The sequence below is a fragment of the Drechmeria coniospora genome, chromosome 01 (assembly GCF_001625195.1).
Source record: "Drechmeria coniospora strain ARSEF 6962 chromosome 01, whole genome shotgun sequence".
Taxonomy (NCBI): domain Eukaryota; kingdom Fungi; phylum Ascomycota; class Sordariomycetes; order Hypocreales; family Ophiocordycipitaceae; genus Drechmeria; species Drechmeria coniospora.
This window is the reverse complement of record NC_054389.1, coordinates 6,988,980-7,016,822: the sequence shown is the minus strand read 5'-3', so window position 1 is coordinate 7,016,822 and position 27,843 is coordinate 6,988,980. Positions and strand designations below refer to the sequence as shown.

Sequence of the window (27,843 nt, the reverse complement as noted above, 5' to 3'; positions counted from 1 at the left end):
ATGGGCACAATATACGTCCCCGAACCACCTGGCATCGCCAATCACAGCGGCCGTCCGACCTGACCTCTGTCCCCTCATCATGCAACGCCTTCTGCTGATTATATGGCGCTCGACTCGGCCAACTCTCCAGCTCACGTATCCCGAACCGTAGCCGAGAGCTCGTGGGTATCGTCCATATATAAATACAAGCCGTCCGGCCAGACAACCACCCGTTCGTCATCCAATCCAGTCCCCCATCCCATGCATGATCCAATGCGTCAATCCACAGTCTTCCAGCAGGTTCCAGCGAATCCCGGCCATCCAAAGCAAAACCTCGGCTCCCTCCCTCCCCCCATGTGCCGCGGCGAGGAAGGCAAGGTGAGTGTATGCCGTGCTCGAAATGACAGACATCGACGCCCCATTTTCCTCATGGCCGCAGAAAAAGAAGATTCTCGGCAGTTAAATAGTAAAAACAATGCACCCCGGCAGACGGCAACGACGGCGTCCCCCTTGGGCCGAATCGACACGACTCCAACAACCACGGGCCCCTGGTCCGTCGTGGGTACCTCGAAACGCCGACCTCGCATCGCCCGTGGCCGACAAGGCGGCCGCCTCGGTCCCCTCAGGAGCCCACGGCGAGGCACGAGTCGAGCACGCAGTCGAGCACGTCCATGTCCTTAGCGTTGGCCCCGTCCCAGGTGATGTCGCTGTCAATGTCCATGGGGTCCGTGTGGCCGTTGGCGAGCATCGCGTTGTCGTCGGCCGCGTCGTCGACGGCCGGTGCCGCGTCGTTGACCCACGTGTAGTCGTTTGTGTTTTCCAGCTCGCCCTCGCGGTAGCCGTACAGCACCTGCGTCGTGAGCGCCGGGAACTGGGCCATGCCCGAGTCGGCCATCTCGAGGGCGAGCCGCATGTCCGCCATGGTCAGCGGGCCGCGCTCGATGGCCGCCTTGGCCTCGACGGGGAGCATGCCGCTCTTGTCCCGCGTGAGCTCGCCGCGCTGGGCCGCGTCCTCCTCCTGGCTGAGCTGCTTGCGGTACTTGCGAGTCTGTATCCACGTCGTGCCGATGCCGAAGCCGGCGCTGCCCGAGTCGCCGGGTCCGTTGCTGCGCGTGCGGCTGAACATTTGCGTCAGGACTTCCTTGATGAAGATGTCGGCCGCCACCGACATGAGGTGGGGCGCGTCGTTGGCGTGCCCGCTCGGAAGCCCAGCTTCGTAGCATAGCGGCAGCATCCGCCCCGTGATCTGCCCGACGTCGGGAAACTCGCCGGACTCGACGGCGAGCGACTGCGTGAACCGCTTCCTGATCTCCAAGTCAAAGTCTGGCCACCCTTGTCAGCCCTTGGCTCCGCCTCCCGGCCACCGTCGCGGGGGGGAGGCTCACTCATCTTGTTGATTCCGCCGCCGGCGCTCGGCGGAACGTCCGCCACCGCCGACGACCGACGGTACGACTCGGAAAACAGGTTGCTCAGGTTCTCGTGCGGGTCGTACTGGAGGGGGAGGGGAGGCCCGGCCGGTCAGTCACGGTCCATCGACGCCGTCGTCGGCCTCGCTCGGAGCACCTACATCGTTGTGCACCAGATCCTTGATCCGTCGGCGGTCGCGCGCCGGCAACTGCATCACGTCGCCCTTGAGCCTTCGCTCCGCCGCGTCGCCCGTGATGGGTTTGCTTCCGGCGTTGGCCATCGGCTTGTCGTTGGCGCTGACCCACGGGGCGATGCCCTGGTCGGGCATCTCGCGCGTGACGTTGCCGTAGATGGCCGCCACGAGCTGGTTGTGGAGGTGTTCCTTCTCGCCGTTGTCGCCGGCGAGGAGCGGATCGATGCGTTCGGAGAATTCATCCTGGCTCAGGCGCCCTGTCGCGACAAGGTTAGCCGCCCGGCAAGCGTCGGAGAGGAGGGGAGCCGCGTACCGGTCAGGAACTCGGCCGTGGCCTCCTTGTACACGACCCAGTGCTCGTTGGGGATGGTCGACTTGAGCGCCGTGTAGGGCGACTCGAGGTCGATGCGGGCCGGGATTATTTGGCTCGTCTTGGTGGTCTTGGTCACGCCCGAGGCGTTGATGGTGAGGGATTTGCTGGAGAGGACGGGCGTCGAGAGCGTCACCGGCGGCCGGCTCAAGGCCGCGGGGTCGATGTCGGGCATCGTGGACCGTGTGCGCTACGGGCGGACGGCACGCGTGCGGCGATATGGCAACGCACAAGGCGCAAGCTTGGTCATGAGTTGCATCAATCGAAAGCTGACGGTCATGCGATCGTGGCCCGGCATTTACTTTGATGAATCGGGCATCGCGACGCCGCAAAGTCGATGGCGATCCCTCGGCCGTTGGCGGAGGGGAGAGGACAGCCGGATGGATTGAAGTTGAAATTTGGTCTGTGGCTGGTGACCGTGGTGTGCCGGAACCGATGGCGTGGAAAGTCGAGCGCTACGTCCGCCTCCCTTGGGGGCCGGCCTGCTGTATACCCTGCTGCAGGGAGGTACCTGCCCGTGGCTGCGAGGGTACTTGCCATTGGCACCATGGTGGGTGCGAAGAGAAGGTACCTACCAGCTAAACTTCAGGTACCGATCGGTCAACAGTGCCTATTGGTACCTGGCACCTCGCCGTACTGCACGTTCTTACCAGCCTACTATTATTACTAACCTTAGTACGGAGTACTAGGTACCTAGTAGGTACTACCTGGCAGTAATAATACCTAGTAGAATAGTACCTAGGCACGTAAATAGTGCATGTGCATTAGTGGTCATGACAGTACCTAGTGCCTAACTTGTAGGTACTGTTGTGCCCCCATAGTGCCCTTAGCACTCCGTACTTGGGGGGAGCTTCCAGCACTCGTCAGGCCCCTCGTCGCGTCACCGCCTAGTGGCCAGTCGCGTCCCTCGTCTCTTTGCTTGCTCCTTGGTTACTCCGGCCGTGATCCATCGTCAACGTCCACCCGGCCACCAACTTGACCTCTGCACCGTCCCTTTGACCTCTGCACCGTCCCTTTGACCTCTGCACCGTCCCTTTGACCTCTGCACCGTCCCTTTGACGCTGCATCTTCCCTTTGACGCTGCATCGTCCCTTTGACGCTGCATCGTCCCTTCGACCCTGCATCGTCCCTTCGACCCTGCTCATCGTCTGCTTGCTCGACTGCTGCCAAACGGCCCTTGGCGCGACGATGCAGCCATGGCTCCTGACCGCATCGCCAAGGCCATCGACAGCCTGATTGCCCATCTTGTGCCGACCGGTGCGGACGAGGACGAAAGTGCGGCCCAGCAACAGCACGATGCCTACTTTCGACTCGTGAAGAACATCATAGACAAGTGCGTCATTCCCCTCCCCTCGACGTGTGGGCAGCTCTTGCTCGGTGATGCTGCACAGGCTGGATTTGCTGACGTCGCCGTGACCGCCCAAAGCCCGCCCGGTCCAACCATATCCTCCGACGTCCATCATGCGTCCGATCTCATCAAGCGGAAGCTCATCCAGACCAACCCCGGCCAGGCCCTCCGTTTCTCTAATCTCTACTCCCGACTCCTCGCCCTGCCCGTGCTCGAGCACAAATGGGGCATACTGTACCTGCTCCATCAGCTGGCCGACTCGCCCGACGCCGGCGAGCCGCAGCTGCTGAGCGCGGTCAGACCGTCGGCCCCCAACTACCGCCATGCCATTCGTCGAGACGCCATCAAGCGGCAGAACAGGGGTGAGCACGGGGCATCCACCTCGGCCTCGAGGCTCGAGGAAGCACAGTTCAAGGATGCCTTCCAGCCCGATGGCCTGCGCAGGCTGCCGCACGACGAGCCCGGGCTCGCCGACGGCGACGGACGCGTGAGGGATGTGTCGTTGAAGTCGACGCTCCTCGCCAGCAGTCGTGGCGATCTGGATCCGCCCGAAACCGCCCTCCTGCGGGACCTCCCCTTCACCCTCCAGGGCTTGTCCTCCACGACGCTCCCCTTTTCCGACGACGATACCCTCGCGCTTCCTCCGACCCTTCCGCTGCCGCTCGTCTCCATCCTCCACACGTTGGCGGAGCCGTCCCTCCTGTACAAGAGGCTGGATGCGTTCTGCCAAAGCCCGGGCCACGGCCTGCTCGGCCAGAGCCTACGCTTCGCCATGGGCACCGAGCTTCGCTCGTACCTGGGCTTGATCGCCACGCTCGAGGCGCAGATTCGAAGGGCACTCGCTTCCCTCGACGAGAATGCGCCGCGTCGAGGCATCGGAAAGTTGGGCGTGACCCTCAAGAGATGCGTCGTCTGGACGCGAGAGGCCACCATGGGACTGCGGCTGATGAGCCTGATCGCGGAGGAGTCCAAGAGCAAGGAGGGTGGCAAGTTGATCTCCCTCATCCACAGCTTCTCCTCGTCGCACGGAGACCCCGTCGTCGCGGCCTTTGCCGAGCGGCTGCTGGCGAGCTTCACGCACCCGTTTTACGACATCCTGCGGCAGTGGATCTACGACGGAGAGCTGGTCGACCCGTACCGTGAATTCTTCGTCCGCGAGCAGGGCGCCGCGGCCGACGGCGGCAGGAAGAAGGGGGCCGCCAACATCTGGGAGGACAAGTACGAGATCGACGACGACGGCATCCCGAGCATCATGACGCACGACTTTGCCCAGAAGGTCTTCCTCATCGGAAAGTCGCTCAACTTCATCCGCAACAGCTGCGGCGACTCGCTCTGGGTCGAGGACTACGCCAAGGCGGCCTCCAAGGAGCTCCGCTACGGCGACACGGCGACGCTCGAGGCGTGGATCGACGAAGCGTACAAGACGACTATGAGGCGTCTGATGGATCTCATGGCCAACAAGTTCCACCTCTTCCAGCACCTCGAGGCCCTCAAGAGCTACATCCTCCTGGGCCAGGGCGACTTCATCGCCCTGCTCATGGAATCCCTCGCCGCGAACCTCGACCGGCCGGCCGGCGCGCAGTACCGGCACACGCTCACGGCGCAGCTCGAGCATGCCATCCGAGGCTCCAACGCGCAGTACGACTCGGCCGAGGTGCTGCGCCGGCTCGACGCGCGCATGCTCCAGCTCTCCCACGGCGACATCGGCTGGGACTGCTTCACGCTCGAGTACAAGATCGACGCGCCCGTCGACGTCGTCGTGACCGAGTGGGGCAACCGGCAGTACCTGAAGGTGTTTAACTTTCTGTGGAGGATCAAGAGGGTCGAGTTCGCCATGCTGTCGACCTGGCGAAGGTGCATGACGGGCTCCCGAGGCGTGCTGCAGACGTCGGACCCCGCGGTGACGCAGACGTGGAAGTCGACGCGCGGCACGCTGGCCGAGATGATGCACTTTGTGGGCCAGCTGCAGTACTACATCCTGTTCGAGGTGATCGAGTCGTCGTGGGGCGCGCTCGAGGAGCGCATCCGGAAGGACGACTGCACGCTCGACGACCTCATCCGGGCGCACGAGCGCTACCTCGACGACATCACCCACAAGGGGCTGCTCGGCGCCAAGAGGCGGCTCCACGGCGAGGACGAGGACGACCGGTCGTCGTACCTGGCGCAGCTGAGCGACATCCTGCGGTTCATGCTCCACTACCGAGACGCCGTCGACGGCCTCTACAGCTGGAGCGTCTCCGACTTTACGCGGCGGCAGGAAGCCGACGTGCGCATCGCGACGCGGCAGGACGCCGACGACGGCCACGGCCACGGCGTCGTGGCCTCGGAGTTTCCCGCCCTCCAGGACCGGCTGCGGCAGCTGGGCCAGTCGTTTCGGGCGCGGATGCAGATCCTGCTCGGCGACTTGGCCTACCAGCCGGACGTCGACATGCGATTCCTCGGCGTCGCCATGAACTTCAACGACGTCTACCAGCCGGCGCGGAGGAAGAGCAAGACGGCGCCGCCGACGGGCGGGACCTCGGCCAACACGTCCAAGGGATGAGCCGGCGTGCGTGCGTGCGTGCGTGCACGACATGGAGAAGAGGGGGGGGCGAGATGTCGTACGCGGGTGACATTGGCGGGTGCCATTGGCGGGCGGTCGAGTTTTGCGACGAATGCTCCGTCCCTCACGTACAGGTAGATGGACGTAGGGCGAATCGAAAGGAAGTGCCGCACAGTGTCTTGGCCCGAGGGCTGTTGGATCTTGGTGGCGAGCCGTGAGCGCTCGAGTGTCTCGCCATGACAGGGATGGACCGCGTCGCCCTGACGCATGCCATGAAGGAGAATGTCACCGTCAAGAGACGCATGTCCCGCATGACTCTGGCGTCGATGCCGAGGCAGGATCCGGGACGCTCGGGTAGGGGGATGACAGAGTACGAACTGGTCTCGTCGGCATCGCCTGCCCGGGCAGCCGAGCGGGGCCCAAGGATGGCGAGCGAGCGGCGAGGTCTCGGCATCGAGGCGTGGGCGGCCATGTGGCGATGCATCTGCACGAACAGTTCTCCGTAGGCCGCAGGGCAGTCAGCCACAAGGCCCAATCGTCCTGATGGATGGTGGATGGCCAGCGGACGAGGCGGACGAGGCGGACGAGGCAAGCGTGGAGGGGTGTGATGGGGAGAGCGCACGTCATTGGAGCCGATCGAAGGCATGCTGCCGTTGCGAATCAGTCGCTCTCGACTCGGGGCTCGACTCGGGCTCGACTCGGGCACCGACGCAGCAACGCTTCCGTCACCGCGTGTCTTGGTGCCCGGGTGTGGTGTCTGGGTGCCCGGTGTCTGGGTGCCCTTTTTCATTTTGGCACGCACGAGCGGAGAGGGACAGGTCGGTCGGAAGTCGAAATGATATCGTCTCCCTCGCGCAGGCTGCGAGCAAGCCATGTCTCACGACGTCGGGGATCGAGGGGGTGGCCGGCGACGAAGAAGAAAGAGTGCTGGAATTGATTCTGGCGGGGAAGAGGAATGCACGCCGCAGACGACGGATGGAGCATGCAGTTGCACCATCGCATGCGCCGCCCTCGCAGCACAGCTCTTGACGAGTTCCTCGAGCTCGCGTCGTACGGCTGGTGCTTGATCACGGTGCGTATCCGTCCGAGCACGAAGCCGCGTGCGGACGCTTGCATCCCGTACGGAGTGTCATTGACCAAGCAGGGCGCTGGACGTTGTTTGTGAAGAGCCAGCGAGGCAAATGCTGCTCGTGGCACCACGAAAGTACGGGGTATTATGGAGTCATCACTTCAGGGCACCACTCAATGCGACTGCCTATAGGTACTCTGTAATTAGCAGGTAATTACCCCTGAAGTCCAGTACCAAAGCACCCACCTTGACTTGTCCGTACTCGTGTAGGTGCAGCTACCAAGGTACTCTGTAGGTGCCGCTGGATATTCTGTAGGTGCCGCTGGGTATTCTGTAGGTGCCGCTGGGTATTCTGTATGTGCCGCTGGGTACTAGTATTCTGTTGGTGCCGCTGGGTAATACTCTGTAGGCGCAGCTGGTACTCTGCAGGTGTGGCTAGATACTAGGTGTATCCTATAAGTCGGTAAGCACGCGAGTGCCCGCTCACCAATCCACCAACAACTCCCAAGTATGCTCGTGCTGTGTTGCGTGGATGTTATCACAGCCTGCTGCCTCACGCGAGCCGAGCGGTTGGACTGGTTGGCTCGCTGGCGCTTTCGGGCCCCTTTCTCGCCACATTTCTCGTATCCGCCTCATGCCATGGATTCCCAGCCAGCCAGTGACGAAGAGTCATTTCCCACGGGACGAGTCCGTTTTCATTTTTTTTTTCGTTCGACGGGCCGTGATGGTCAGTGGGCAATCGGCAGCCGGTCAAGGTGAATGAATGGGCAACGCCGGCGAGGCCCAGCAGCGCGGGTCAGGTCTCAGCTAACCGCACGCCCTCTCTCCAGGGGCCCTTCAGCGCTTCCCCACAACCCGTGCAAGAGTGCCGACGGCCTAGAGGTCCCCGCTCCCCGCGGCGCAGCGACCTCAAATCTGGGGGGAGCTCGGCCGGGCGGCTGGTCGTGGATGACGGGGGTTCGTTGGGCTGAACCGCTGACGCGACGCTCGCAAACTTGCTGGCATTTTCTTTTCCTTCGTGCAACGAATACTAGGTATGAATGCGCGGCGTGTCCCCGTACAGGGACATCTTGGCCGTGAATACGAGCCTATGTAGGTAGTTAGATTTGCATGGACGCGTACCACGGCTACCTCGACACGAATTCGTCCGAACTCGTCACGAAGCTTGAACGGGTGTGTCGGGCTGACATGACCAGTCCTTGGGTAGGCCCGCACCCTCCCTAGCTAGTACCCAGTAGTAGGTGCCACTAGGAGGCAGCGGTCTCCCTCCCTGTCTCGTGCGAGCAGAAGAGTATCGTATCGTATCTACACGGCAGAGTGTTTGGTTGGGTACACACCGACGTACCTGTCCTGTATTCGCCGGTGTCCTCTGCGGCAAATCCATCGCCAAGCACGCCTCGTTGGCTGCTGGCTGTGGGCTGCCGGCTGTTGGCTGCTGCCTCGCTGCCTCGCACGAGCTGGGCAACCCTTTCCGATGATGCTCTGCTTGGTCCAAGCGGAGGGCCATGAGCCAGGGGGGCTAGGCGCCGTTCGACAGAGGCTTCGGCGGGCGAGGACGAGCTGGTGGACGACGCGCAGCTTCGGCCGCCTCGGAACCGATGTTTGGGCCGCGTCAGGCTCCGGATCTGCCCGACATCTGCGATAAGTGTCCAGCGACCGATTCAAGCACTCCGGTGGCCGTCGATGGCATCTTGGACTCGCGACGGTTCGGGAACCGTTCTGGTGCCACATGCCAGCGAAGCGCCCATCGAGGCTTGCGTCCGATGTATTGCCGGCCAGCACCAAGCAGGTTAGAAGCCGTGATTCGCGTCCCGAACGAGGTACCGACCTGACGGGGAACCATGGCGGTATTGCTGTTCCCGCTCGCATCGCCCTGGACCGACCCATACGAGTTCCGAGCGTCGACAAGCAGTGCGGGTGACGGCAAGCAACCGATGGCCAAGCAACCCGCCTGCTCGTATTGCTTCGTCTCGGCAGCTCCTCGCCGCGGGTCAAGCGTGCCTCGCCTACGGCATCGATCGATTCGCCGCCGCCGCCGACCAAACGCCCGTCGGCGAATGCTGGCTGATGATTGTCTCCTCGACGCGGGAGCCTCTCGACGGCTCGGTACGCTTGGGAGCTTCTGAGCCGTGCCCTCGGATTGCGTACCAGCCATGCCAGTGATGCGTGGTTGGATGGTGGTGGGTGCTGTGTGGCGAGGTCCGAAAAAGTGCAGCCACGTCATCAAAGGTACTTGGCTGCACGTACTTGTGCAAGAACTGTAATTATTATTAATTACATGTACACTTACTGTACCTGCACGGAGCACAACTACAGAGAACACCTACTTGGACGTACGTGGTAGGTTCGCAAGCGTCAAGTACGGTGACTGAGCGACAAGACCAAGGGTCCATGGTCGCCGAGAGCACGGATGACATGTGCGCTTTGAAGAGCGAGCGAGTGCGGTGCCATGGCTCCGTCCTGCTCCGAGCACGTGTACTCCGATAGGCCTGCCACAGACAACCTGCACACATCAACGGCGGTGACGGATGTTTGTGCGAGATGGCGATGCACACGTCGGGAATTCGCCTCGGCAAGCGGCGTCTCAGAGGCGGCCAGGACAGCAGCGATGGGACGAGGAGCAACGGCAAGATTTCGACGTACATTGGCGAGCCCGGGTGTCCAATGAAGCATGGACCCCGGCTTCTTCCGTTTTTTGTTGCGTCGCTTCTGCTCGAATCCCATCACCGCACTCCATGCTCGGTACTCGTATTCATCGCCGAGGCCAAACGAAGACCTGCTACGCCAACATGTGCTGTAGGTGGGCAAGTAATAATAAGTACAGGCTTGCTGCGGCGAACCTACTGTACTGTACGGGGTACTTGCTGCTGGACTAGGGACTGCTCCGTACTTACGTACTAACACTTGGTACTGCACCGAGCACTGTACTCCGTACTCCGTACATGTAGTAGAGTTACCTTACGACTTACACCGAGGTTACGTGCTGGGTGTACGGCGCATGCGGAACCAACCTACCTAGTACTCCGTACCTACTGAGTACTTTTACCTACCTAGTACTTAGTCCTGCCAGGCACAAGCGCAAGACCAACAAACCTTGTGGCCAAGTGGCTCCGTCGTCCAAACTGCGTCGCATGACTGTGCTCGTATCTGTGCCCATCGTCTGCGGAACCAATTCGTCCGTGACGTAGGAGGACGACACGAGTTTGTTGAACGCGTCTTCGTACTCGAACCTGCAAGTGCTCGCACAGGTCGACGACCGTCTTCCCGAAACCCCACACCGCTGAGCCTGGTTCCCGATGAACGATGCATGTCGAGGCTCCCCCCCCCTCGACCTCCCCAACCCGACTCCCCAACCGGCCTCGAGCCAGCATCGGCTCGAACGTGGCCCCCATGAAACGGCGGGGGAGGGGAAAGGGGCGGGGGGGGGGTGGCGACGCGCAATCGCAGCAGAATGCCAGCCGATGCGATGGGCTGTGATGCTTACTCCGCCGTCGCCATTCACGCCGCACCTTGCAACATCGGTCGTTCGCGGCCTGGCTGGCGAAGCGGTCAGTCAGACTGTCCGTCCGTCCGATTTTTGGTAGAGCTTTCGACGGTTCCGGGGCCGACGACTCTCCCCACGCGTCTTGGTTGGTGTATTCTGATATCTCGTACAATGTACTCTGCTGGCCTGGGAGGCTACGATCGGCTGCCCCCAAGTGCTGATGCTGACGCCTTCGGCCCAGAGGGCGGGGTTTCTCGCGTTCTCGAAGCTTGTCAGACGGACGGACGGACCAGATTCGCGACGGCAGGCCCCCCCCCCCCCAACTATGCTTGCCCTTTGCGCGGCCTGTCCGCCACTTGGCTGCTTTGTCGTCCTGCCAGCTTTGTTATTCCGGGCCCGACGAACGCTCCTCGGCGGCGGCGATGGAGCACGAGTAAGCTTCCTCAGCGCTACCATGGGACTAGCTGTACATGCAGGTGCTTGGCGGCGAGAGATGGGTTAGCACAGTAAGGAGTAAGTAGGTAGATGGTGCTTGGTACGAGTACTACGAGTAGGTCGATTGTACTGGTACAGTACTCGCCGTGAGTGTCCTTTGGTGTGAGTATTGCACTCTACCACTAATTGATACTCTGTACGAGTTCATGTACTCTGTATCAGTGCTGTCGTACGGAGTACCTAGTAGTTTACTAGTACCGAGTAATGCTATTAGTAGGTATCTACCTAGTAGGTACCTAGTAGGTACCTAGTACCTAGTGCCTAGTACTTGTAGTAGTCTCGCCATCGCAGCCCACCGAGTGCCTGGTGCTAACGCCATGAACAATTATTACCTGATGAGCCGATACGTACAATGCACTGGAACTCGTACAGCAAGTACGACAGGTGTACGTGACGACGCCGGACGTGTAGCCGCGTACTTACAAGTACATGTGCATGTGCGGAGCGTGTACTCCGTACGAGTGCAAATACGGAGTAATTACGGAGTGCTTGTAGGTGTACTCCGTACTCCGTAGCTGTGAATGCATGCAAAGCAGCAAGTACGGAGTAATACAAGTACAAGTACTCTGGTGTACGGCGTCCAAATCAATACCTCAATGAATCAGCTCCCGCCAGGGTGTGGAGGTAGTCTCAGCCGCGCACCCCTCCCCAGGAATGGGGCGTGCATCGTCCGCTCGCTCAGACTGCGTGCGCGGTGCTCGCTGGCGTTGATCAACCCGTCCATGCGGGTGCCTGGCACCTAAGCAGCTGCCTTCCTGCCAAGCCGACTCCTGGCCCGTTTGCTTGCCTGTTTGCTGTTTGCTTGCTCCATCCATGCTGGTGCCGCCCGGTCGCAGCTTCTGCCTGCTGGATCTGTACTTGCTTCGCACCTCCCTCCTCACTGCCGGCTGTTCCTGCCGGCTTCTCCCAACGTCTGCCTGACCTTCCTTGCCTGACCTGAACGCACGGCGGACGAGGGAGCACTGACCGATCCGGCCGTCGTCCCTGCCCAGCAAGTTTCCTCTTCTTGCCTTCCGAGCCCTGTTGCTCTTTCCGCCGTGCTGTGCTGTCCCTTGACGTCTGTCCCATCCATCTCATACACCCATCCATTCATCCCATCCCAAACCATCCCAAACCATCCCAAACCATCCCATCCCAAACCATCCCATCCCATCCCATCCCATCCCATCCCGTCCCCTCCCATCCCGTCCCCTCCCATCCTGTCCCCTCCCATCCAATAGCCTCCCTCCCTCGCTTGTACTTTTTAAACGTGAACAAGACCTGACCGTCCATCGATCGATCGCCCTGCCCTGAAGTTGCCCGTCTTCATCGTTCCGACTCGGACGAGCTGCCCTTGAAATTTTCACCGACGACCCTCCCACCACCACCGCCACCACCACCACCACCACCAGCTCACTCCTCATCTTTCCGACTCGTCTTATTTATATCTCGCTCTCCTCCCCAGCATTCTCTCCCTCCCTCCATCCCTCTAGCTCGCTCTCTCCACAATTATTTTCCAGTTCGCCTCTACCTCGAGTACCCTCCAACCTTGCACTCCCCCTCCATCTCCCCAAGTGTCCACACCACAGCAACCTTGATCTCGCTGCTGCCAAGGTGGAAAGCTTGCTGCCATCCCGCTCTCTGCTCCTCTTTTCCTCTCCACCATAACGCCATCGTCCGGGCTGCGCTCTGCCTCTGCGCGTCAAAAAAACAATCCGCAAGGGGAGCTGCCGAGCATCGCCACATCATTCATCGTCGACCTGCAACCTGCTACGGCAATATACCGCTTGACAGCCGGCTGATCACATCGCCGTGGCGCCGTCGATCTGACCCGTTCGCACGCCCCAGCGCTTGTAAGCCAAACTCGATTGGCAACCCGTTGGTTAGCCACGCACGCAAGCTCGCATCCCACCTACTTTGGCTCGAGGCGACGGCTTAGATACACACCGCCATTGTAGGTGCCGGATTTTTGACTTCAAATCGCGCAGCGCTGTTGACATTTGCTGCCTCGTCAGTTCGCCATTTCTCCCTTCGACACGCTCATACCCGCCAAGATGCCCAGCCCTCAGGTCGTTGCGCCTGTCGCCATGTCGTCGTCGCAGAGGAACAACCTTCGACTCATGACGTCGCAAGACCTCTTGGCCAATCTCAACGCCACTCTGGGAAACCAGCGACCCTCGACGCCCGTCCGTCACATCAAGCCGGACGACTACACGGTGCCCGCGCCGCCGCCGCCGAGCCCTGTGAGCTTCAGGAATTCCGACCAGTGGCATATGCCCCCTCGTCGTTGAGGAGGAGCTCTGGTGCGCCGGCACGTGGGCCCTGACGGCGGCGGCGTGACGCGGGCTCATGGCGCGCAAAGCTGCCACGGCCCTCCAAGGCACATGGGCCGCCTGCTTCTTCGACGGCCTTTTTTCGTATACTTCTACTTCTTCACTTCGCTTGTACAACTGGCATCGTTAGACATTGCACCTCGTTTCTGTCGCCTCTTCTCGGCCAGCTGACTTTCCGCATGCCCAAGGCAACCTTGGCGCTGCCACCTTTCGACGGCTGCCGCGCCGCACACGACGTCGCGGCGCAGCATTGGTTTGCTCTTTTGTGACGGACGCGGCGCCTGCTGGCGGAACGGAGAGCGCACGCGCACCAAGGGGGATCGTCTTCGGGGAATGGGGCGCTCATAGTAGGGAGTACAAAATCAAGGGACCTTTGCTTTCCGTTTCCGAGCTGTCGATGGATGCGCTTCGTGTGGGCTGTTGGCGGGGAAGCGTCCGTAGCCCTCTTGTCGCGCATGAATTGAACATGCATGATCCATGAATCTGGAGTCTCGAGCGTCGCCTCCCGCCGAGGCGATGCGGATGCCCGCCAAGGTGGGCTTTCCTTGCCGTTACTCGTCGTCGACATGAGCTGACACGTCGATGAAAGGCGGTTCCGACACGACATGGAGGTCGTGATTGGTCCTCGAGCCTCGACCTGGGTTACGCCGGTGAGATGCAGACAGCCAGCCACCAAAGGACGCGACGTCTGGCTGCTCGAACCTGCGCTTGCTTCGCACAGCCGCACACGCGACGGCCGTCGGGCGGCGGTGCGGAGGAGGCACGAAAGCGGCCCGCGGGAGGGTTGCCGAGCGAGACGGCTGCTTCGCCCACGTACGAGCGAAGCCACGTATCGCGACGATGCGAGGCATAGGCCACGAGCGGCCGAGCTGTCGTTCTCGTTCTCGTGCGCGCACCGAGTGCATGCACACGTCCTCGTCGCACCCGCAGGGCCACCTTGTTTGGCGTAAAGTACAAGGATACGGCCAAGCTTGCGCTCGAGGTGGCGGTAGGGTGCCGGGGGATGGGCACGCAGCAGGCTGCGGGATGCGGGATGCCATACGCAGGTGCTACGGCAGGACGGGACGTGCTGCCTGCTCCGTGCCTGCATGGCTCGTGGACGGCAGACGGAGGCGAACGAAGACGACGAGAACGATTGCAGGGACTCGGTACTCGGTATGTCGTCATAAGAGCGGTGTACGATGTCGACGCCTCCGAAGCAGGACAAGGGACCAGACCGCAGAGACGGGGGGGGGCGACCGTCGATGCATCAAATTGACGACGCCTTTGATCGATGTTCATGTGGCGAGCACCCAACCCGACCAAGCGCCGCTTCACGCCCGAGCAGGTGAGAGTCTGGACGAGGCCAAAGACGTGCGTTTTCTTGTGCTTTGACGAGTGCGTACGTGCGAGTACGCCTACGGACGTCGGGGTTCACGAGCGAGAACGAGAATGCGAGCATCGGCATCACGATTCGCGGCAACGAGCGACTGCTTCCGCCTGTCGCTCAGGGGAAGCGCGGGGCGCCGCCGTGGTGCAAACGGAACCGTTGGCCACGTGTAAGTGGCTTCCGGCACAGGCTGCCCATCCTCCCCCTCTCCAGCTCTCCTGCAGCGTTGCGCCGTTGCGACGTTGCCGCTTCGCAGCAGGCGCAAGAGGACGGGCAGGGACAGGGACGGGAGGCGATGGCACGGAGTACCACTTTCGGGAGTCTGCGTCAGCAGCCCTCGTCGAGAGGCCGCCGCCTCCATGCACTCATGTTTGACTTCACCCCCCCCCCCCCCCCCGGGGGATGCGGGCGGCAAGGTTGGCCTCTGTTCGAGAAATCTGTTTCATTCTCGCCGCTCCGTGGTCCTGCCCTTGTCCGTAGCCGGCGGTGTACGATGTCGGCGTGCAGATGGAGGCTGGCCGACGCAGGGGCGTGGGTGGGCGCCCGTCGATTGTTCGCCTGGCTCGTATTCGTTCCTCGTCGCGATGTTTGCTCGTCCGACGTGCGAGCGATGGATTCGCTCATGGCCGATGCGGTGGTGAAGGGGCAAACGAACAGACATGATCAGGCCTGGCCATCGATTCTCTCGCATCCTCCATGGTGATTGTGAGGACGAACCGAGGAGGAGAGCGGGAAGCGGGTGACGGGAGCGGCCGCTGATCGATCGACGAGGCACAGGCAAGCAAATAGGAACCGTCCCGCGCGTGGTGGAGTTAAGACGGGTACTACAGTACGGAGGAATACTGAATACTGTACGGAGCACTACTAATGTTAAGTACTTGTACAGTACGGAGTAAAGTAAGTACGTACGGAGCACTGTACTACGCCGTTCAGTGGTCCTAGTTGGCGCCGCGTCCACTCAACGCGTCCCCGCGGCGGATGAGGACGCGAAACGGCGGGCCAAAAACGCGTCCCACGCGTCAAGCTCACCCTGCCAACCCGATTCATTTTATTCACGTTCCTCCACAGCGCTCTTGCCTGATCCTCAACCTCAACTCTTCTCGGCGAACCCTGACAACGTTGAACGCTGCTCGCACGCATCACTCTTGACTTCCATACCGCCGTCATCTTGCCTCATCGTCCATTCTCCCTTCCCCGCTCCATCCATCGCGTCACCAGTCGAGCACGACCCTCCGTCCGGATTCCCTGGTCGCCTGCTTCCTTGGGGAGGAGGCCAGCAGCCAGAGCGAGGGCTCATCATTGACCTACCTTCCCTTGCGAACGCAAAAGTGCCGCATCGTCAGGCGCAATCGGCACCGGTCACGACCCAGCGTCATGCCTCGAGCTTCGAGAACGCGGCCGGCGGCGGCGGCGGCACCTGCTTTCGGCCACCAATCTATCGGCTCCTTCACACGCATCTCAAAGTACAGCACCATCGTCAAATCGGTCGAACCTGACACCGACAGGGTGACCCGCAAGAGGAAAGCCTCCTCCTCGGTCGAAGAGCCGGTCGATACGGCCGTCGGCGGCGAGGAACCGTCCAAAAAGGCTACGGCCACTCCCTCCAAGCGTGCCTGCCGACGAGCCCAATCACCGAAACGGTCTGCCGTGCAGAGACCGGCGAAGACGTCCGTCAATGGCAAGCGATCGGCCCAGGCGACGCTCTCACAGGCCGTTACGAACCGCGAGCAGAGCGCATCGAACCCGCAGGAGAGGGCCGCTCGGCCGGAACCCAACGTCGGACGGAAGCGGACCAACGAGTGCGATGCCAGTCCCCCGAACCCCCTCCCGCCACACCTGGAAGACCTCGTCCGTTTGAACAAGGCTTTGCTCAAGACCGTGGCCGTCCACCTCGCACACTGCGGCAGCCATGTGCCCATCAGCATCGGCGCCATCACGCCCAATCTTTCGCGCACTTGGGGGAAGCGACAGGTCACGGTCGACGACTTTCGCCGCTGCATCGCCGTACAAGCATACGCAAAGGACGAGCCTGCGTGCCCTCTCGTCATTTCCGACTACGGCCGCGGCCAAATCTGCGTCGAGCTGGCACCCGACGGCCATGACCATCTCATCAACGAGGATCGGCTCCAGGCGCAGTTCGAGAGGAACCTCCGCGCGCTCTGCGCCGAAAAGTCCGACGACGAAATGGCCGACGTTGACGTTCCCTTTGACGGCTTGACCCTCGCCGACCTTCCCCACGCCGCCATCAACGACAGGGCCGTCGGTGTCAGGCTGAACCCTTTGCTCTCCAAGGGTCGCCGTGATCTTGCCCATCTCAAGAGCGGCATCCTCGTCAGGCAGCAGGAAAGTCGGGCCAAGCAGCAGACGCCCGCACCGGGCCCGACCCCTCTCAACCCCGACGGCACCAAGATGAGTCTGCTCGATCGCCTGCGCCTGAAGCAGCTGAGCCGGGCGAACCAACCCCTCGGTCCGTCGGGGCCCGAACTTGAACGCCGAGCCGCGCTCAACCGTGTGCCGGACGTGGCCGCCACCGTCTCCATGCTCAGCCTGTCGAACCCGCTCTCGCTGCCGCGACAAGCCTTCACCATGTCCGCCATCGCCGAGAGGCTCCGGGACTCGCTGCGAACACCCATATCCAAGGAGGAGGCCGTGGCGTGCGTCCGGCTCATCGCCACCGAGGTCGCACCCGAGTGGCTGCGCATCGTCACCATTGGGGGAAGGGACAACATGGTCGTCCAGCGGAACGGTCAGCCCGTCGACAGGGTCATTCAGGAACGGGTGCAGAAGCTGCTGGTGGCGTGATTGGGACCGTGATTGGGACCGACCAAGTGAAGGACTGGTTGATTGCGCATTGTATTCCCCGGGCGGAGCCTGTCCTGGACGAGATCTTGCATAGCATGGCGTACTCGAGTTGCTGGATGTCGCTCACCCTGGATGAGGTTTGTTTGGAAGCATGGTGTCGGCGCGTCGTTGCATGGCATGGTCATTGTTGGGAAGCGTGTAGGTTTATTGCCTCGCTGGCTGCGACGTCTTGCGGCCCCGGCATGTCAGATATTCTTGTTCGATAGCTCGCTGAGCTATCAGTGTCGTTGAATATTATCATAATGAAATACCAACACTTGACCGTCCCAAAATCAATCGCGCTGAGTTGTTGAATTTTATCATCATGAACAGCCAAACACTTGACCGTCCCAAAACCAATCGAGGGAGCGGCGAGTCACTCACTCACTTCGCAACCGTCCATCGGGTACCTTGACGGAAGCCCGTCCATCTGTTGATCGCGGGGGGGGGGGGGGGGGGGGGGCATCATGAACGGCCAGCAAATTACGAGGAGCGATATCGTCGCCTGGACTCTGGGTGAATACGTCGGCAAATCATTCTCTAGCCGATATCGTATCAACTCCATCGGTCGACTAGGAAATGAGATGCCAGAGAGTGCGAGAGAACCCACGAAAAAGCCAATGAACAAAGTACTAACGGTGTTCTTGATCGGCGTTGGGGGACATGCTTGTGATATGTAGAGCATCAAAGTCTGCACTTGCCTCGTTCGTTCCACTCCATCGTTCTTTCTTCACCACTGCTCAACTTCAGATGGCTCCTTCCATTCCCCCCATCCCCCCATTCCCCTATCCTCCTCCCATGCTCCTCAGGTCGGCCAGCCGGCAACTTCTTTTCGCCAACCTCGAACCGATTTCTTCGCCTGCAGAGCCCCCTTTGAATCCTCATCCCATCCCCTATCTCGAGCCCTTTGCGGTTTCTCGCATCATCGCCAGCCTACTCTTTCCACCTAACTTCGGCACGAGCCCTGCACCAAGGTGAGCCATGACATCTGAGCGAAGCACATTCCCATTTTCTCGCTTGTTGCCCGGCCGTCTTTCTTTAGTTCCCTTGGTCGCCTACCTCCATTTCGGTTCCATTATTCTCACGGCTTCTCACCAAATCCTAGGACTGCCCACCTGAACGCCTTCCCTTCCTTCCCGTCCGTCTCGTCCCTTGTTTTTCAGGCTTTGCCCAGGTCATCGCTCGAATTTTGAAAGCAAACAAGCAAAAATCACTCTCACGAGACACAAGCAGCGCTCGTGCCTAGTCCAGCACTTGGAGAGGTTTGTCTGGTGACGTATCCATGGAGCACACTGCTACCCTCTTAAGCATGGGCAGCCGTTCAAGTTCCCAGCGCCCAGAACACCGCCCAGAACACCGCAATCATGACCCCTTGTTGCCATGTGCAGAGAAACCAAAACTGAGGAAACGGCTTAAAGTTCGAGCACTGTTTGGACACTGCTTATACAGGAGAGTCGTGGCATGGGTCGTTGTGAGCCTTCTGCTCGTAGCTCTAGTTCCGTCCCTCCGTAACCACGTTTCTGCTCCGGCCATGGCCAGGATTCGAAAATACAATCCGCCCCAAGACGGTGACGAGAACGCGGTCAGCAACGCCGATACAGGGAATACGAGAGTGGTGGTTCAGTTAGACGACGACGAGGACGCGAGCCTGCCAGACGACGGAGATGAAATGCATGACGAAAAAAGGCAAATGAATCTCAGGGAGGCAATTCCGTGGCTCCTGTACAAGCAGTATGGCCCCTCATCATGGAAACCTACCGTCTGCCGTCGAAGAAGCTGACCATTCCTTGGTTTGCATAGTCTCGACGGGTACTTCCAAGGGATTAGAGCTTTGGTGGACAAGTCTGATCGTGTCCCCGAATATCCCCACGACACACAGAAGCCCTCCATCTCTTCCTCGCCCTTGAGGTACAATGCTCGAAAACCCCGATCCTACGATCCATATCGCCCCTCCTCCAGCACGCGAACGTGCTACCTCGACCGAGACCACCGCATCCCCGCCCCTGCCATTTATGCCTATGATGGTGTCCCTTGGCACATGCCCGACCCAGCACTCGGGTCGTATGAGCTTCTGGGCATCAATGGCGACGTGTGCTTCGACCGTTTTGGTCGTTACGGACCTTATGGCCTCGGATACTCCAAGCTTCGAGGCGGCGCCGGCGTCGGCATGGACACCGAGAATTCCGATAGCGACCAAGTTTGGGCCGCGACTGGGCAGATAAACTACCACCGCGTGGATTGGGGGTATGCGCAGGAGATGTGCTCCGAAGCCAACAAGCACAGGTTCCTTGAGCCCGACCGGAACACCGAAGAGCTCCCCCCAGCAGGCCTACACCTCAAAGGCAAAAAGGGTCGCATCGCTGTCGTCGTGCGCTGCTACCAGGGATTCGAGTGGACGGATCTCGCGATTCTCAACTTTCGAGCCATGGTGACGGAGCTTTCCTTGAGGTCGGGGGGCGAATATACCGTTCACTTACTGCTGCACGTTCGCGATGTCGACTTGCCAATCTGGGCCGACGACCTCACTGCTCAACATCTCCTCGACGACTATGTTCCGGTAGAGTTTCACAGCCTCGTGACGCTCTGGAGCGAGCCCCAGATGAGACTCTTCTATCCCGGCGACTTTGCCGAGGCGCTTGAAAACCCGAGTGGCCATAGCGTGCATGGCGTCTACAGGAGCGCACACATGCCGCTGCAGGTGTTTGCAATGAAGCACCCCGAATACGAGTACTTTTGGAACTGGGAGATGGACATGCGTGTCGTCGGCAATTACTACGAGATGCTCGATCGGATTGGACGATGGGCAGACGACCAGCCACGTTCACTGCTGTGGGAGCGCAGCGCCCGTTACTTCATCCCCAACTATCACGGTACATGGGAAAACTTCACCAGGGAGGTGAAGCTGGACACGCTGCTCTCGGGCGAAAGGCCGGTCTTTGGGCCGGTCATGTTTACGGGGCGCCGGCCTCTCCGCCATGAGCAGCAGGGATGGTCCGTCCTGCCAGATAGCTGCGTGTCCGCACGAGGGCCCGCCCAGTGCGGCGTGGGCGAAGGAGCAGACCTCATCACACTGAACCCGATATTTGACGTGAACGAATCCGGATGGGTCTTCGCCAACGACGTAACAGGCTACAGCGATGCCGACTCGTCGCACCCTCCTCGACGAAGCGCCATCATCACGGGTTCGCGTCTCAGCCGGCGCCTGCTCGTGGCGATGCACGAGGAGGTCTGGCGACATCGCCATACCATGTTCTCGGAAATGTTCCCGCCCACAGTGGCACTGCACGGCGGCTTCAAGGCCTTGTACGCGCCGCATCCCGTGTACTTGGAACGCGCGTGGCTCCCTCTGGGCTCGGCACTGAACGCCGCCTTCAACAGTGGAAAGCACAACTCGGCGTCTGGCAGGAACTCTCCCTACGACATGGAGAACGAGCACAACCACAAGGGCACGAGCTGGTACTACCACAGCGAGTTCGCCGGGCTCCTGTGGAGGCGATGGCTAGGATACCCGCAGATGGACGGTCGGGGAGCACGAGGCACGGAAAGGGGAGGCATCATGGAGGAGAGTGCCAAGGGTAGCAGCGGACGCATGTGCTTGCGCAGCATGCTAGTACATCCCATCAAATACGAGCGTCCAGCGGAAGAATGAGAGAAGGTTGCGATTACATGTTGGATATGTGGAGCGGCAGTGATGACGCCTGACAGGTTTGCCACTTCCAGGACCAACCGCTTCCAGCTCCTTCGACCAGGCTGGCAGTTGGAAGGTGTCTGCTTGTCGTTTCGAAAACACTAACTGAGTTGTGATGAAGCTCTCACAAATAGGGGCATGCGAGTGTTGGGGTTTTAGGCGGCACTTTCACGGCAGCCAACAGGCGTGGGGACCCAGGTAGATGGATGGATGCACTGAATAGCATCTTCAACGAGCCCAGGGTTTGAACCAACCGTCGATGCTGCCAGGAGAAAACAGACGCGAGACATGCCTGATCAGTGAGACATGCCAGCCTAGCGAGACATGGGCATTCCCATACTCTACGTGCCTTTGGAACATTCAAGCACACGCCACTCAGCAAGGGCCCAAACGAAGGACTCAGACAACCAAGTACCAGCAGCATCATGTTATTAATATTCCATCAGTCAGTGTTAGACCTTTGAGGAACAAGAAAAGAAAAGCAAGCATGTATTCCCGTCATTCATTCATGGGACTTCGTATCACCAGGTCTAGTCCCATTCCGCCTACCACCACCGCATTCGCAAAAAATATTCAAATCGCAGCGACCCAAAACACCCGTCCATGACACCAACAATCCCACCTCGTCTTCTAAGCCCGCCAACACCATCCGCCGAGATAAGTGGAAAAGGAAGAATACTACAACACAGCCAGCCGTCGAGGGCAAATCGATGGCGGCAGCAAGAGAGCGGTGAGTAGCAGAAAGAATCAAAGGTGGGAGTAACTTTGGCGTCGAACGAAACAGAGTGTTGAGTGCCGAAGCTAGGTGCCATGTACAAAATTGAAGGGGGTTTTACATAGCCAAAATTGCACCGATCGAGTGCCGTAACCGTAGGTCCAGGTGATAAAGATGTCAAAAACGGCAGCGATCAGAGGCTCGCCGCTGAAAGATCAAAGGGAAATCAAGCCCTTCGGTCCCCAGCAGGTCCCCCTCCAATCGACGACGAAGAGTGGCATCGAAGCCAACGCCGCGACACCGTCAACGCCATGAACGCCAGTTCGGAGCACGCAGGTCGCTGCGTGTATCCCCGGGAAGAGAGACAAAGTACACAAGCCCGATGTGTGCTTCTTGCGACAAAGGAGAGATGAATGAGGTCCGGAAAGGACGAGGCCACAGCACCGTGTGAGGCTCGATCCATGTCCGCAAAAAGTCTCGTGCGGGCCGCCGCTCTAGAACGGCGTTGGCAACAATCGGACGAGAGACCGGAACTCATTTCTGCCTCTCTCTACTTCTTCAGCACGGCGTCGTACATGCTGACGATGCCGGTCACGGCAGCGCCAACCAGGACCCCCTTGTAGCCTCCGTAGACGGCCGAATTCAGGCGCTCAATCGACTTTCCGTCGAGGAGGTGACAGAAGGTGACACCCTGACCGTAGACAACATAGGCGATGATGGCCTTGGCAATGCTAAAGGTCAGGGGGTCGACAACGCTCTCGCCGGCACGAGCCTTGGAGCGCGTACGCGGCCCGGTGGTGTTGGTGGCGCAAATGTTGAAGAAGTAGCCGAACAAGCTGGGCAGGACAACGCTGGTGAAGGCCCAGGTCAGGGCGGGGGACCAAAAGCTCGAGGTGAGCAGCAAGAACATATCCGGCAGGTAGACGGGGCAGTCGGGCGTGTGGAGGAGGCTGATGGCGGGGATGGTGAAGGCATAGCGGTCGGAGAGGATCTCGGGCCGGATGAACAACAGCTCAAAGGCGGAGACGCAAAACAGAACGCTCGTGACGGTTCCGAGAGTCTCGCGGGTCGCCTGCGAGGCCTCGGTGATGCCGCTTTCCTGGTAGAGGGATGAGACGCGATTGCGCATGGCAATGGTGGAGCGGTCAACGGCGTTGGCGACGTCCGAGGGCGTGGCCGGCAGGGGGATGCGAGCGGCGACCTGGGAGATGCTCCGGGCGGGCGTGCGACTGACGGCGGACGTCGTGGCAGCGGGTTGGTCGTCACTCCTGGGGGGTCATCATGTTAACGCGCGGCCCAGAGGAAGAATCCGGAGGTGGGGGGGCAAGTCATACTCGGACGTAGACGTCAGCTCCTCGGCGGTCTTGGTCACTCTTCGCTTGACAACTTTGAGTGCCTTGTCGCCCTCCTCCTTGAGCGATTCTCGCGCCCTCTTGACGGGCGAGCCGAGCGCCTTGGAGCGCGAGTTGAAGTAGCCCTGAAGGTCGGAGCGGACGCTCAAGCGGCTGGCATTTTCGGCGATGAAACTGTCGAGAGCGCTCTCGAGTTCCATCTTCTTGAGACCATCATATCTGAAGCAAGGAAACGAGGTCAGCAACGGGGCCGGCGGATGCGATGCGGACGCGCCAAGTGTGCAAAGCGCAGAATGCAGCCAAAGCCTGGTCGGGCTCCGGCGACGCGGTGGGGGCAACGACGCGCCGGGTTGTGATGCTTCCCGCCATGCCCGCAGCCAGCACCGAGGATAGGCAGCAATCATGAGCATTTGCCGTCATGCCGCCGCAGGCGAATGCCACGGGCACAATTCCCACGTTCGACCCATCACGGATGTTGTATGGAGAGTCCATCCTCACGCGACGCGCCAGGTTGACGGACAGGCGCTTGGTCCCAAGGCGATGGCAAGAAAGCCAAGGAGGGGAGAGAAGAAAGAGAAGGGGAAAAGGAGAGACGGGGGGGGGGCAAACAGACTTTTGCAGACCGACGCTGTCGGCGAGTTCAACAAGGTCGCTTTTGCGCTGGGCCTTGAGCCAGCTGTTTGTCGCTACGGTGGTTGACATGGCGCTGATTTGATTATATGCCGGCACTCGAAGCTCGCGGGTGCGATTTCAGAGATGCGCGGGCAAAAAAAAAAAAAAAAAAAGAATGAGGGCAGATGCGCGGTGATGTAACCGGTACCGATGACGACGAGGGATATGAGAATGTGACAAGGTGAGTAATACCTGTCCGTAGTGGGAGTGGTGAGGGCGCAGTGTAATGGTGATGGTGTCGGTGGTGGTGCTGGTTGTGGTGGCGACGGGGGTGGGATGGTGTCTGTTTATGTTTTGATCCCTGAGCTGTGGCTCCCCGAGGGCCTTCCTTCCTTTGGTGTGGGTATGATATTCATGTGTGTTCATAACAAGTACAAGTACTTGCGTGTAAGTACAGTAAGCACATGATTACACGTACAAAATACCACTCCTGACAGGTACTTACTTATTCAGGTAGCCTCTGTGTGGGTCGTGGCTGCCATTCGTTAGTGGCTGCTGCCGAAAAAAACATGAGTGACTGGTGGCTGGTGACCTGGGAACGTCGGTGGAAGGCAAGTACGTACCGTACAACTAAGCAAGTACTTAGGTACAGTACGGAGTACAAGTACATGTACTGAAGTACACACTAACAATACTCGTCCACCTCCTGGGTTTCAAGAGGGTACCATAATAGTCATGATGCTAGCTCACCGAGTTTGCGCCCGGAATTGACCAGCCAATTTTCGACCCCATGAATGATGGCCTTGTGAGGCACGTACTTGATAGGTCTCGACTTTTCATACTTTGATGCTTCTGTCACCTGACAGGCAGTGGGGTCGACCTGTGGGGTCTGAGGCGCGCAACCGCGTCTGCACAACTGCATGGGTGTAAGTACAGTGTACAAGTATTATTCCTGTAAGTAAGTAAGTGCAAGTGCGATTCTGTGCTCCGTACTTTAGAAAGCATGTACTTGCTTGCATCGGCACCTGCTGTACTTGCAAGTAAGGCTCGCGGCTGCCTGCCTTGGAGAGTGGGCAAACGCACGTCCTGCAATAATGCAAATAATTATACGCGCATGTACTTGGTACAGAGTACAGACCGTATTACTTTAGCATGGGCTTCTACAGTACACAGGTATGTACATGTACATGTACATGTGTGAGTAGTTGATGCGTCTTTCCCTGCTGAAGTACAGTGCTTGCACAAAGTTCCCCGTGCAAGCACAAGGACAGCAAGTATATGTAAGTACAGCAGTGCTTACAGTACACTGAGCACTCGTACAGCTCTCCCTACATGTAAGTAATATATTGTGCTACTTACTGTACACGGTGCTTGTGGCGATGGTCAAGTCCAGCTAGTACATGCAATGCACCCTTAGCATTCGTGCTGCTTCACCTAGCTGAAGTGGTGGTATAATGTCCACGTCCCTTTTTTGAATCGAGCTCATATTACAGAGTAGAGTTCAAGCAACAGAGGAGCTGCATTTGTCGCGGGTAGGTCTCAATGTGATGGATCGATTGAGTTGATGGACGTCACTCTTTCGTCCTCCCATTGTCCCTTTGCTTCGAGTATGTATATATGCTCCGTACGGTACGTGCTCATTCATGCGCGAGCAGCTCGTCGTCGTTCTCGCCTGCATCGGAGACGGGGCACCATCTGCGGGCTTCGTCAAGCAGTCGGGGCGCGCGAGCCGTCGTCGTCCATCCAGCTCACAAACCTCTCCTCTCCTCGCTTCACCACTCGCACGGGCACGTGCAGCTCACCGTGGAGCTTGAGGGTGATGATGCTCGACGCCTGCGAGATGACGGCCCGGCTCTTGTCCTGGGCCTGCCTGTAGACGGCGGCCAGCGCGGTGCGGCTCATGCCTTCGACCTCGGCCTCGGTCGCCCACTCGTCGACGGCGAGCTCGAGGCTGTACTTTTGGAACAGGACGGCGAGGGCGGCGATGATCTCGACCTGGGCGATGCGCCGACCGAGGCAGGAGCGCGCGCCGTCGCTGAAGGGGATGTAGGCTCCGCGTTCCGGTCGGAAGAGTTGGGCGTTGGTGTCGGGCCCCGTGTAGCCCCCGTACTGCTCCCACTCGGCCTCGGCGACGGCCACGTCGTCCCTGCCGCCGGCGTTCGAGGCCGCCACGGACGGGCGGAACCACCGCTCGGGCTTGAAGTCGCGAAGGTCGTCGCGTTCGTCGGCGTGTATCGTGCTCGTGCCGTGCGGCCAGTATCGCGGGTTGAGGTGGACCGACGTGGCCGACATGGAGATGGACGTGTCCTTGGGCACCACGTAGCTGCGGCCGTCGACGCTCACGGCCTCGTCCCGGAGCGGCGACACCTTCTTGGGCAGCTCGCAGACGGGAGGCAGGATGCGCAGCGTCTCGTACATGCAGGCGCCGACCATGCTCGCCGTCATGGGGTTCACGAGGTCGTCGTAGTCCCAGCTGTCCGGTTCGGCGTCGCCGAGCAGCTCGTCAATGTCCTTCTGCACCCTGCGCTGCATCGACGGGTTCGTCGCCAGCTCGACCATGGCAAAGTGCAGCGTGTTGGCCGTCGTCTCGTGGCCGGCGACGAACATGACAAAGGCGTTGCCGATGATCTCCTGCCGTCCGAGGACGGGCACGGCCCCCTTGGCCGACGAGGCCTCTCGGGCGGCGTACGTGGTCCGGACGAGCTGGCCCATGAGGTCCATGCCCTCGGCGTGGGACCCCGCCCGGGCCTCCTCGAGCTTGTCCTCCATCAGCTCGTCCATGTACTTGATGTAGTCGGCGTAGGCGACGACGGATTCCTTGGCCCTCGGCCAGGGGAGGATGCCGAGCAGCCAGTGAGGGAGGACGAGGAGGAGGAGGAGGTTCTCCATGACGCTCGACATGGTGTCGACAAAGCTCAGGCTGTGGCCGGCGGGCGCGTCGAGCGAGCCGTACTTGAGCAGGCCGGGGTCCGCCGTCGGCGGTAGCGTCTGGCCGGGCCAGAGGAGGCGCATGCCGAAGCCTACGTAGCCGATGATGTTGAGGGCGAGCCTCATCGTGTCTTTCTCGAGCGTACGCAGCGTCTCCTTCGTGGGACCCGACGGTCCGACCCAGGTCCGTATCATGCCCTGCGTCTGGATGATGGCTTCGCGAAAGACGAGGGCCGAGTTACGCTCGTTGAACGTCGGCGACGTCACCTTGCGGTGGGTCCGCCAGGTCTGGCCCTCGCAGGTGACGATGTTTTCGCCAAACTGACGGAGGATGCTGTAGCTGGCGGTCCACTTGGGGAACTGCTCCCTATGCGTGGCCATGTGCTTGATGAGCTCGGCGTTGGCGACGTGGAGGAGCAGCGATTGGGGCGAGACGACGAGGAAGGCCTCGCCGTGGCGGCGAAACATACGGAAGCCGGTGCGGTACGACATGTCGGGCAGCATGAGGCTGGCGTTGTTCGTCGTCAGTCTAGTCCAATCCAAGTCTCGACCCGCGTCCACCGGACGGCCGGCTTTCGGCACACTCACTCGAGCCGTTCCTCCCACCAGCTCCGGGGGAGCAGCCTGATGATGGGCAGCCATAGCTGGTGCGTCAACAGCCAGGGGCGCCAGAGCGGATCGAACGCTCGAGTCGAGTTAGCTTCGCGGCTTGCGTGCGGATCGCGGCGGACGAGGGAATTCGTACGAACGACGACATAGGCAAATCCGCTGCGCTTTGCCTCCCCGATCGAGTGCACAAGGTTCCTGGTGTACCAGTAGACGGCGGAGACGACCGAGATGCCGACGACGTAGAGGATCGCCTGCGTCGCCGACATGCTGCTGCCCTCGGACGACGTGTCCTGTTGCCGATATCGGTGCCGGCTCGGAAACCTCGCAGAGCAGGGCGATGGGGATGTCGAGAGGACTAAGCGGGACGGCTATGAAGGCACAGACCTCATCCACCCGGTGCTTCGTACAGGCAGACGAAGCGAAAGCGGCTCGTGTGCCGGGGAGGGTACGGCAGGCGGGCGAGGTCGAAACGACGGGAGATGGTTCCACGGGATTAGGAGAGAAAAGACTCGACGGAGCAACGAAGCAAG

The 27,843-nt window shown here is 60.3% G+C and overlaps 8 protein-coding genes across 8 annotated transcripts; 4 read left to right on the top strand and 4 right to left on the bottom strand.

Annotated features, from left to right (window-relative positions):
* Positions 1 to 601: 601 nt before the first annotated feature.
* DCS_01822 (uncharacterized protein) lies at positions 602 to 2,124 on the bottom strand (the record flags this gene model as incomplete). The annotated part of the gene is made up of 4 exons (XM_040799153.1): positions 602 to 1,302; positions 1,365 to 1,470; positions 1,547 to 1,836; positions 1,893 to 2,124. The coding sequence occupies 4 exons, from the start codon at positions 2,122 to 2,124 to the stop codon at positions 602 to 604; spliced, it is 1,329 nt and encodes a 442-aa protein (XP_040660036.1).
* Positions 2,125 to 3,145: 1,021 nt separating this feature from the next.
* On the top strand, positions 3,146 to 5,839 carry DCS_01821 (uncharacterized protein; the record flags this gene model as incomplete). The annotated part of the gene is made up of 1 exon (XM_040799152.1): positions 3,146 to 5,839. The coding sequence occupies one exon, from the start codon at positions 3,146 to 3,148 to the stop codon at positions 5,837 to 5,839; it is 2,694 nt and encodes an 897-aa protein (XP_040660035.1).
* Positions 5,840 to 5,963: 124 nt separating this feature from the next.
* On the bottom strand, positions 5,964 to 6,629 carry DCS_01820 (uncharacterized protein; the record flags this gene model as incomplete). Its single annotated transcript, XM_040799151.1, has 1 exon — positions 5,964 to 6,629. The coding sequence occupies one exon, from the start codon at positions 6,627 to 6,629 to the stop codon at positions 5,964 to 5,966; it is 666 nt and encodes a 221-aa protein (XP_040660034.1).
* Positions 6,630 to 12,920: 6,291 nt separating this feature from the next.
* On the top strand, positions 12,921 to 13,206 carry DCS_01819 (uncharacterized protein; the record flags this gene model as incomplete). Its single annotated transcript, XM_040799150.1, has 2 exons — positions 12,921 to 13,109; positions 13,159 to 13,206. The coding sequence occupies 2 exons, from the start codon at positions 12,921 to 12,923 to the stop codon at positions 13,204 to 13,206; spliced, it is 237 nt and encodes a 78-aa protein (XP_040660033.1).
* A 2,736-nt stretch (positions 13,207 to 15,942) lies between these two features.
* On the top strand, positions 15,943 to 17,370 carry DCS_01818 (uncharacterized protein; the record flags this gene model as incomplete). The annotated part of the gene is made up of 1 exon (XM_040799149.1): positions 15,943 to 17,370. One exon carries the CDS (start codon positions 15,943 to 15,945, stop codon positions 17,368 to 17,370), a length of 1,428 nt encoding a protein of 475 aa, XP_040660032.1.
* Positions 17,371 to 18,940: 1,570 nt separating this feature from the next.
* DCS_01817 (uncharacterized protein) lies at positions 18,941 to 21,058 on the top strand (the record flags this gene model as incomplete). Its single annotated transcript, XM_040799148.1, has 2 exons — positions 18,941 to 19,140; positions 19,210 to 21,058. The coding sequence occupies 2 exons, from the start codon at positions 18,941 to 18,943 to the stop codon at positions 21,056 to 21,058; spliced, it is 2,049 nt and encodes a 682-aa protein (XP_040660031.1).
* Positions 21,059 to 22,362: 1,304 nt separating this feature from the next.
* Positions 22,363 to 23,866, bottom strand: DCS_01816 (uncharacterized protein; the record flags this gene model as incomplete). Its single annotated transcript, XM_040799147.1, has 3 exons — positions 22,363 to 23,080; positions 23,147 to 23,383; positions 23,778 to 23,866. 3 exons carry the CDS (start codon positions 23,864 to 23,866, stop codon positions 22,363 to 22,365), a joined length of 1,044 nt encoding a protein of 347 aa, XP_040660030.1.
* A 1,617-nt stretch (positions 23,867 to 25,483) lies between these two features.
* DCS_01815 (uncharacterized protein) lies at positions 25,484 to 27,346 on the bottom strand (the record flags this gene model as incomplete). The annotated part of the gene is made up of 1 exon (XM_040799146.1): positions 25,484 to 27,346. One exon carries the CDS (start codon positions 27,344 to 27,346, stop codon positions 25,484 to 25,486), a length of 1,863 nt encoding a protein of 620 aa, XP_040660029.1.
* Positions 27,347 to 27,843: the final 497 nt, after the last annotated feature.